The 11646-nt window shown below is 34.0% G+C and overlaps 1 protein-coding gene across 1 annotated transcript; it reads right to left on the reverse strand.

The window, feature by feature from the left end:
- Window positions 1-5400: 5400 nt before the first annotated feature.
- On the reverse strand, window positions 5401-8670 carry LOC139496382 (fibroin heavy chain-like). Its single transcript, XM_071284956.1, has 2 exons — window positions 8470-8670; window positions 5401-7949 (listed from the first exon to the last, which is right to left on the reverse strand). Exons 1-2 carry the CDS (start codon window positions 8618-8620, stop codon window positions 5542-5544), a joined length of 2559 nt encoding a protein of 852 aa, XP_071141057.1. The 5' UTR covers window positions 8621-8670; the 3' UTR covers window positions 5401-5541.
- Between the last annotated feature and the right edge of the window lie 2976 nt (window positions 8671-11646).

The raw sequence follows: 11646 nt of genomic DNA on the forward strand, positions 1-11646 counted from the left end.
AAAATAAACTCATAAGTCAAAACATAACTGACAAAGTCATACCTGAAAAGACCAACTTAAAACATTTATGCACGAACTGAAATTCAAAACACTAAAGACTTATTTTATATTATATTATGTTATATTTGTTATTCTCATAGGTTTTTGCCTAATGCTTCGTCTGTTTCTGTGTGTGTGTGTTTGTGTTACATTTTAATGGTGTGGCGTTGTTCTCCTCTTATATTTAATGCGTTTCCCTCAGTTTTAGTTTGTTACCCCGATTTTGTTTTTGTCCATGGATTTATGAGTTTTGAACAGCGGTATACTACTGTTGCCTTTATTTATCAACATAAAACCCTTCGAAAGCTAGTGGTGGTTCAAAAAGATAATCAGTTCCTGGTCCATTTGTGGCACAACTCGTAATTTGCGATTTCATCGTCAATGTGTTTTGTTAATCGTGAAATACAAAAACACATAAACATTTTATAACTGTATAAACAATCTGATTTTTTTTGGTACATATGACCTGGCTCTGTACTTTAAGCGATCCCACCATTATGTTATTGTTCTATCATAATGCCATTATGTTATTGATCTATTAAAATTTTGAAAATACAACAAAACTATTTGCCAGTAGTGGTATTAACCATATGTGGATTGTTAAAAATTCTAAAGAACTTCTCGATGATTTTAAATCTCGGTCTTTTTCTGAAATTAGTTTTAACAAAGGCTTTTTCATTTTTCAACCCTGTATACCACTATTCTTCATGTGAAATTAAAATTTTGAAAATACTTTGAACGACGAAATTATTTTATATTTATGCCTGTGTGACGTTTCATTGTCTGACGTCAAACACGCGACTACACTACGAGTTGATGCGAATATTACAATTCTTTATGGGTTGAATTACAAAATACATAACATGTATCACTAAGCAATGCATATGGTTATTAAATTTGATATATGCTTTTTGTGCTTCTTTGTTAAACATTTGTTTGTTTTGAGATTGTGATACGGGGATGACTGCTTTACCCATATTTTGACAATGTAACCTTTTATGTTTGTTTTGTTTACACATCGGTGACAATACAATGGAATTTGATGGGACTGTCATACAAGTGGGAGGATAAGCGCTATAAAACCATGTTCAATCCACCATTTTTTACATTTGAGAATGCTTGTACCAAGTCAGGAATATGACATTTGTTGTCCATTCGTTTGTTGTGTTTTATCAATTGATTTTGCCATTTGATTATAGACTTCCATTTTGAATTTTCCTCGGAGTTCGTGATTTATTTGTTATGTAAAAAACGACATCATATAGGGCATGAGCTGTAACTCCCAAGTTATCAGAAGTAATACCGGTAACTTTCATACTGCATTTTTGTAAAAAGAATGTGTTCATAGTACACTGATGTGTTACTTGTACTATCATTTTCTATGTTCAGTTAACCACGAAATTAGAGGTCAAAACTCGAATTTGGCATTAAAATCAGAAAGATCATATTATAGGGAAATGCGTACTAAGTTTAAAGTTTACCAAAAACTTTAAATTGAAGCGGGTCAGACTGGCGGACGAACGAATGGACGCACAGACTGAAAAACATTACACCCATAAATAAGGCATACAAAATAAATATGTGTAGTTCTGTAAATATTTTTCTTACTTCAAGTAGTTTCGGTTTACTTAAACCCATTTTTAATTTTTAGATAAAAGGACTAAGTAATTTATTTACTACTGAAATGAATAAAATTATTATCAGTATTTCATTTTATATAAGTATTGTTTTTAATACACACACATACTGTAATGCACACACATACTGTAATACACACACATACTGTAATGCACACACATACTGTAATACACACACATACTGTAATGCATATAATACTGTACTTATTTTTACATAATTAGTTTAGACATAAATCTGTTGGCATTTTGGTGTTATGTCATTATTGTGGTCCTTTTCACTATAACAGCTTATCGAACCAATATACAATCTATCATATACTTAGTACTTGCTTGTGGCTGCAATTTTGAAAAATTGGCCTTGAAAAGAAACTCTAGCCTTATACCACATACTTTCTATATCGCGTCTCGTATCGCAAATTTGTATATTAACTCTTTTATCGCATATCATGTTTTGCCTACATTTAAATCATCTGTAGACTGTTGTCGTAACACCAATATTTGGACAGCTTAACAAATCAACACTCGACCAAGTAGTTTGTCTGCAGACAGTGGATACAGGAGAAAACAATGAACATACTTATAAGATACATCTCACAATTAAACGTTTTAATCAAAATTCGAGTTCATAATGTTTGACGTGTTTGGTACATAAAGAGGAACAATCGATGCCAAGTTCATAGAAAAGATAGTATCTACTTTCAATAAATATTCATTTTCAAATGGAACCTTCGAATTTAAAAAAAAATATATGGACCAGTAATGTATTCTATAACTTCATCTAGTAATTAACGTAGCTTATTCAATTAACCCCCTTCTAAAAGTTCTGTAGCTTGTTCCTTGCCGTCTACGCGTTGTAAGCAGTCGGATATATTTTATATCTGTTTAAGAATGCAAAAAAAAAAAAATATTGAGTAATTGTGTTTTATCATAAGATTATTTTCTCTTTCTCTTAGTAAATGTGTCCGTTCTCAGAGCACCCGTGTCTCACAGAAAAACGAAAATACTACAATATCATCACCACTGACGAAATACTTAAAATCAACAGAGAGCTCTACATTTACCTCCCTTAGTTATCTCCTCCGTTTTTGGATAATCCGTATCATACACTGACATATCTTGACTTGCACTTTGTGAGAAAATGTATACGTCAGACTAGCAGCACTGATATATGTTTAAATCATCAGTGTTCTAGGTTGACTTTTATCTGATCTAGGAATACATGTCTAGCACCAAGACAGAAGCTTAGTACTACTTTGAAATCAAAACTCAATAGAGGAAGAACTGACCAACTAAAACAACTATCAGTATTATGCTTTGGTACAAAAGCTATTACAGTTTTAGAAACAGGAAATCAAGCTCTGTATCACTATTGGCTTTTTTCAAGCAGTTTTCAAGCAGTGACTTCTCATTTTGAAAAATATTTGGGAAACAAATACATCCTTTCCCTCCCCCTCCTCCTCCTCATTTTCATCTTCCTCTTCCTCCTCACCCTCGTCCTAATGCCAATCCTCTACCATCACTGCCGCGACTACCGCCGCTTGTGTTGTATGTCTGTAGTGTAGCTATACAATCCCGTTAAACCCGTAATGCCTGTACCGAGTCAGTAAAGTAACAGTTATTTTTAAGTCATTTAGAGTAAATATATACCATTGCATTGAATTTTTTGATAATCCTACAATGACCCCAAAACCAAATGCATGTCTGTGTATATCTTTAAAAACGAAGATGCATATCGCGTATTTACCAATTCTAGGTACATAGTATAACGTAAAGTTACAGAGGTCTAATTTGTGTTTTAAAATCCGAGAAAAATTACCAGAATATTAACGTTGATATTTAAAAAAGTTCATTCATCATTTTTGAACAACTACCGTCCAATTACACTTCTTATTACAGATGTTTTACTTTTGTCATATATTCTAGATCAAATATTAAAAAAAGGTACTTCCAAAAACTATTATGAATATCAAACATGGTATGCTAAAACAGATTTATTTGGTTTAATTTGAGAGAAATTCTAGATGTAATAGAGTATGCACACATTAAATATTAGGAGGGACAATAGTGTAGATTTTACATAAGCATTTGATTCATTGGAATGGGATTTTATGTTTTGGACTTTGACAAATGTTGGTTTTAACGAATCAACTGGGTTAAAACAATGTATAATCTATACAAAATCTGACAATTTTGCGCAGCCTGTAGCGTGAAAAAAAAATCCGGTGACCCATGCTTTTTAATATATTTTTGAAAAAAGCATGATAAAAACATCATTTTGACAAGTTATTAAAAATTCTATCAATTTTAATTACACTCCCTAGAGACCGTAATTTATAAGAAAACAATTTACGATAAACCAAAAAGACAGGCATGAACCAACGACAACCAATGAACAACAGGCATATACCAACGACAACCAATGAACAACAGGCATGAACCAACAACAACCAATGAACAACAGGCTCCTGACTTTAGTACAGGTACATACAGACTTTTGCGTGTTTGGAAGCGATCAAGTCTCTCGTCACCTGGAACAGTGAAGTTCAGTCTTGTTGAAATCTTGTTCTAGATTTATTTCCAAAACATTTGATACATTTGAAAATATCAATGCATTTTAAAAATATCATAATCAGACATAACTCTGCGAAGAAAAAAATGTATTTACAATGAATAGTTTTTTTAGTTATCCAGTTTTCATATTTTACAACCAATCAAGTTGGTCTTTTTAGCCAAAATTTTGAGAAAATAGGTGAGGGATACACCAAATGATTTTATATGTCTCATGTACATCCCATATCATTCTTGTCTTTTCAAGTTTCTTAGATATGTAATTTTTTCAATCATTTATTACAAAATAGTTTAAATAATATGTATCTGTTCTTAAATCTGTGAAAGATCACACATTTACAAAATTGACAGCATGGTATACTTGACACAAAAAGTTGCGGAACTTTGATTTTGTTTACGCCAATAACCCCAAAATAGGTAAAATTTAATAACAAAATGGGAAAATCATCAAAACTGGGTATTTTCAAAGGGTCGTAGCAAAAAAAAAAAGAAATGCACCACCATATGATTTTTTCTTTACCAATTATTTTTTTGCAGTTATATCATCCCAAAAATCAGGTTAATTGAAAAAAGTTTAATTTTAGACATGTTTGGTTTCTCAGATGTGTACATCCTTAAGGGCATTCGCTCATATAAAGAGGTCTATTTTGTTCATGTTGTAAGACTGACTTTTCCGTCTCTTTGGTTTCTCTATATCTTCTTTATTTTGTCAACAACACAAAAAAGAGGGTAAAACATCCTACGAACGTTTTAAATTATTGGATGCATTTTCTAAACTTCTTACCCAAATGTTGATTTTGTACAAGTTTGGTTAAATTTAGCCAAATTGTTTCAGAGTAGAAGATTTTTTAAAAAGTAAAAGGCGACAACGGACGACTGACGCCAATTGAGTCGGCGAGCTAACAATGGAAGACAAGAATTTACACATTTATCTTAACACTATAGCACAATGACGGGATGCATAAGTAGATAGCCGTCTCGGTTTGATACAACTAAAAATAGCCAGAACAGTAAACGCAATATTCGTAAGGACTGATTTTTAACCATCAGTAGGAAAAACGTAGCGTATTCAAACAATTGTTTGGTTTAAGAGCCAATACGTACTGCCAACTTAAATGTCATGGCTAGTTAAGTACACAAACAAATTGAGAAAATAATTAGTGAATATATTTTTAATAGAGTTTGACCATCAGCAAATCGTCATTTTTAAATTGAAATTAGAACCATCATTCGAAACATACTTTAAATATGTATCACTTTTCCCTACAAATCAATAGCCGCTTTCCGTTCTAGCAGCTTATCCCACTTTTTGTCCTTTATATCCATATCCGCCTCCATTTCCATTTCCATTTCCATAACCATATCCGCCACCATTTCCATTCCCAACTCCATTTCCATATCCGCCACCATTTCCATTTCCATTTCCATTTCCATTTCCATTTCCATTTACAACACCATTTCCATTTCCATTTACACCTCCATTTCCATTTCCATTTACACCGCCATTTCCATTTCCATTTCCAACGCCATTTCCATTTCCACTTCCACCGCCATTTCCATTTCCATTTCCAACGCCATTCCCATTTCCATTTCCACCACCATTTCCATTTCCATTTCCAACCCCATTTCCATTTCCACCGCCATTTCCATTTCCATTTCCAACGCCATATCCATTTCCATTTACACCGCCATTTCCATTTCCATTTTCAACGCCATAGCCATTTCCATTTACACCGCCATTTCCATTTCCAACGCCATTTCCATTTCCATTTCCACCACCATTTCCATTTCCATTTCCAGCGCCATTGCCATTTCCATTTACACCGCCATATCCATTTCCATTTACACCGCCATTTCCATTTCCATTTACACCGCCATTTCCATTTCCATTTCCATTTCCATATCCATTTCCATTTCCATTTCCATTTCCATTTCCACCGCCATTTCCATTTCCATTTACACCGCCATTTCCATTTCCATTTCCATTGCCATATCCATTTCCATTTCCATTTCCACCCCCATTTCCATTTCCACTGCCATTTCCATTTCCATATACAGCGCCATTTCCATTTCCATTTCCACCGCCATTTCCATTTCCATTTCCAGCGCCATATCCATTTCCATTTACACCGCCATTTCCATATCCATTTCCACCGCCATTTCCATTTCCATTTCCACCGCCATTTCCATTTCCATTTCCATTTCCAGCGCCATTGCCATTTCCATTTACACCGCCATATCCATTTCCATTTACACCGCCATTTCCATTTCCATTTCCATATCCATTTCCAGCGCCATTTCCATTTCCATTTCCACCGCCATTTCCATTTACACCGCCATTTCCATTTCCATTTCCATTGCCATATCCATTTCCATTTCCATTTCCACCACCATTTCCATTTCCACTGCCATTTCCATTTCCATATACAGCGCCATTTCCACCGCCATTTCCACCGCCATTTCCATTTCCATTTCCAGCGCCATATCCATTTCCATTTACACCGCCATTTCCATATCCATTTCCACCGCCATTTCCATTTCCATTTCCACCGCCATTTCCATTTCCATTTCCATTTCCATTTCCACCGCCATTTCCATTTACACCCCCATTTCCATTTCCACCGCCATTTCCATTTCCATTTCCACCGCCATTTCCATATCCATTTCCACCGCCATTTCCATTTCCATTTCCATTTCCATTTCCATTTCCATTTCCATTTACACCGCCATTTCCATATCCATTTCCACCGCCATTTCCATTTCCATTTCCATTTACAACCCCATTTCCATTTCCACCGCCATTTCCATTTCCACCGCCATTTCCATTTCCATTTCCACCGCCTTTTCCATTTCCATTTACACCCCCATTTCCATTTCCATTTCCATTTCCATTTACACCGCCATTTCCATATCCATTTCCACCGCCATTTCCATTTCCATTTCCATTTACAACCCCATTTCCATTTCCACCGCCATTTCCATTTCCACTTCCATTTCCACCTCCATTTCCATTTCCATTTCCATTTCCATTTCCATTTCCATTTCCATTTCCAACCCCATTTCCATTGCCACCGCCATTTCCATTTCCATTTACAACACCATTTCCATTTCCACCGCCATTTCCATATCCATTTCCATTTCCATTTCCATTTCCAACCCCATTTCCATTTCCACCGCCATTTCCATTTCCATTTCCATTTCCATTTCCATTTCCATTTCCATATCCATTTCCACCGCCATTTCCATTTCCATTACCACCGCCATTTCCATTTCCATTTACACCCCCATTTCCATTTCCATTTCCATTTACACCGCCATTTCCATATCCATTTCCACCGCCATTTCCATTTCCATTTACACCGCCATTTCCATTTCCATTTCCACCGCCATTTCCATTTCCATTTCCATCGCCATTTCCATTTCCATTTCCACCGCCATTTCCATTTCCACCCCCATTTCCATATCCAACGCCATTTCCATTACCATTACCACCGCCATTTCCATTTAAAGTGCCATTTCCATCTCCAAGACCAATAATTGGATCTGATCCTCCAGCGTAACTAACGCTAGAAAGTGAACATGGAAGCCACTTGCAGCATGAATCTGACTGCCATGGAAACAATGGTCCAAGTCTGCATTGTCTGCTTAGAACCACTTCGCCCAACAGACAGTTTCCTGGACGACATGTACACCAATACCTCCCAGCTGTAATAAACAATAAACAATATAATAATATTACAAAGTTAATTGGTGTATTGCCAACAGACCGATATCAGCAATAATTTAAGACACCCCTATGCGATGTGAAAAACTTTATTGTCAATTCAGTACCGATTACATAGATATAAAGTATTCAAGTACAAACAATTTAGATTTAGACACTGCGAGATTAATACAAATGAATGTTTTTGGACGGTCTTTTTTATTTCTAATATATGATGTCAACAATGCTGGTATTTAAAATCATGAAATTCATTCTTTAGACACTCCATCGAGTACGACATTTACGTTTTTACTTCATCATATACATACACCATCTACGTTAATTGATGATTTATTACAATAACCATTTAAATTGCTTAACGGAATAAAAACTATATTCATTACAGTTTGCCGGTTTTTTCCAGGTAACATAAAGGTTAGAACTGAGTACTAATATTATAAAAAAAAACTAAAATATTTATAATACAAAAAAAAAAACCCAACTAAACTATTTCTAACTGACCTTCTGTCACAGCTGCAGCACCGACCCCATTTTCTACGACTCCGCCAGCATCACCTCCATTTGCTATGCCTCTATCACCAAAACCACGATCCAATATTCCGCAATACACAGCTCCGACGAGGGAGACCAGAAGTAAAGTTATCATTGTCATGGTGAATTATGGTCGACGATGTTAACCTGCTGTGATCAGAAGACGGCTTGGATCTGTATTTATACCGATGGATGCAGTCAGAACTAATTGGATTATGATTGATAATTCTTACAAATTATTTTGATCCATCATGAGCTATAAAACAAGACGTAATCATCATAAAATATTTAAAGTCTTTGATAAAACAACCACATCTTTCAGATTTTTACAGAAAAAAAGTAAAAAAATATAACATTGACCTCAACCAATCATTTTAAGTTTATGTGTTTCCCTCGGTTTTGTAACCTCTGCATCGATGTATGACTTTAAAACAGCCGTATACTACAGTTGCCTTTATTTATGTCATTTTCGGATTGCAATAGTGTTTTGATATTACCGTTTTGAATTAGAAAAACATAAGGTCTGGTTCATGCGTATAATACATCTATTCAATATTTTGTAATGCAATTAAAAGCACATAGATTTAAGATTCATTAAGAACATACATGTCCAAACTGACAGTATATGACAGCATCAACGTAAAATACAAGTTTGTATTTAGCGATTAGATACTTCAAAAATGATACATTTTGTTAGATTATCAGCTTTGTTCATTTGAGTAGGCCCAAGATCATTTAAGTTAGCTTAAGGGATATCAAATGTGCATGATCGTTTACTTACGAAATTGTTGATGTCTTGCCTTTACATGTTTTATAAAAGAGTCCAGTATAATCCGTAATAGTGGGATACTTTAATAAATGATAGGGATTATTATGTTTTTTGTTTATTGTTACATGATCGGTCATTTATTCGTAAACACCTGAGATCACCTCAAAATTGTGTACGATTTAGGTTGCTTTATATAGTGTATTTTGTTTGTCTTTTGATAATATTTCGAATTATTTGTCGAGCGTGACATGTTAGTTTAATTTCGGAGGCCCCTCATGGGGGGGGGGGGGTCCTAGTAATCACATAATCACCATTTTCTTGCCAATATAATCTCATAATCATTAAATATTTGCTTATCTTTAGTAATCAAATAATCATAAACTAAAAATACAGTCCTAGCTATAGGTAATCAAATAATCATGAAATATTTGGCTTAATAATCAAATAATCATTAAAAAAACGGCCAAGTAATTACATAATCAAAAACCCCATGAGGGCCCTCATTTCGACATATGAGTTTGAAATTCTTTTATATCTCTCGGACATCTTTTGATTCATGACTGTTAGGAATATTGCTTTGAGTAGATGCTGACAATTATTTCTTATGATAAAACTTAATATTCAGTTGAGGTTTCGAATTATTGTGCATTATCTTTAAATGGTTGATAACACATCACGAATGAAAAGTAAAATCTCACAAATAACGAACTCTGGGGAAAATTCAAAACGGAGAGTCGCTTATTGAATGACAAAATCAAAAGCTCAAACACATCAAACGAATGGATAAAACATGTCATATTACTGACTTAGTACAGTTTGTTCTTATGCATAAAATGGTGAATTAAACCTGGTTTTAACAGCTAGCTAAACGTATGGCGGTCCCATAAAATTACAGTATATTATCAACAACGAAGTGTGAACAAAACAAACGGACGTATTAGGTAAACATGTCAAAATAGGGTACACAGGTCAACATTGTGTTATGATTCTTATCACTATAAAAACAAACAAATAGTTAACAAAGAACAACGAAAGGGCATAACGCCAAAGCACATTAGCACACATGAAACACACGAATACAAAATTGTACCATAGTACAATGACGGGATGTACCAGTATCAAGCCATGTCAAATGGATTTCTAAAAACAATACACCGAAAAGTAAACATGATATCCAAGGAGACAATTAAAAGAATACTATGAAAAGTTATTAAGATATTGAACAAAGTAATTACACATATGTCTATACTTCAAAACAATCGTGTACTATTTGATAAGTTGGAACGGATTATGTATCAACAAGCTCTTGGTATCTTCTGATAAACATTTCTTTTAAAGATGAATGGTTCTTTGACATTCTCCTTGTCATCAACTTTCCGCAGTGACACTGGTGACGTCTCTTTTGTTACAGATTTAGGTACTGAGATGACTTTGCATGTCAAATTTGAGGTAAAAGCCTAAAATGAGTTTGAGGTAGATAGGTCTGTTATTTCTTTAATTTCTAGCTTGAGGGAATAATTTAATGCAATCCAATCAGCATTGATTGTTAATGGAAAGCCTATCATCAATATATCTGAATGTGAAATTAAATTGTCTTCTTGTTGTTCGTCACGAGTGTATGAAGGAATTCCGACTTATATGAAACAGTTTGTAATAATAGTACGAGATGTATACATTTATTTTCGAATAGCATATTCTATATTTTTTCGTTCGTCAAGTGTTTGTTGTTTTTTTTTAATGTAAACGGCAAAATACACGACACTAGCTGTAATGTTAAATATTATAAGCTTGCAGATAGAGGTTTAGCTAGCTTTTATGTTTCCTACTGTTTCTGAATTTGTTTGTATTTTATATTTTTAAAGAGTTATAAAGGTATTTAAAACATATTTGATTTTTGTATGACTTCCAAAGATAAATTTATGTTTTCTCCGGTAACATTCCGTGAGTACAATGAACGATCACATTGAACCAAATAAAGTCACAAATAAAAAAACATAAAAAAAATATAGAATATGCATTTCATAAACTACAGACGCCCCGGGTTATGAGAGATTAACACTTCGCTTCCTTGAATTTGTTAGGTAATGGAAAAGTCGACATTAATATTCGATATTTATTGGCCTCATGCATTGACTCAAGGTGAATTTTTTGTTCACATTTAAAATAAACAAACAATGCCAAGTTCTTTAATCCTATTTCGTTATCTGTTAACATTGGTAAACTAGGATAATGCATTGTAGGGTACTAAACACTGTGTACTTTTTTAAGTACCAACAAAATACGATTAAATCATAGATCAATTAAAAAACAAACAAGAATGCAACAGTTCAACACCCAGAAGATGTTTTCGTAATAAATTTGTATGTATTAATGGAATT

This window comes from Mytilus edulis, chromosome 11 (genome assembly GCF_963676685.1).
Source record: "Mytilus edulis chromosome 11, xbMytEdul2.2, whole genome shotgun sequence".
NCBI classification, from domain to species: Eukaryota; Metazoa; Mollusca; class Bivalvia; order Mytilida; family Mytilidae; genus Mytilus; species Mytilus edulis.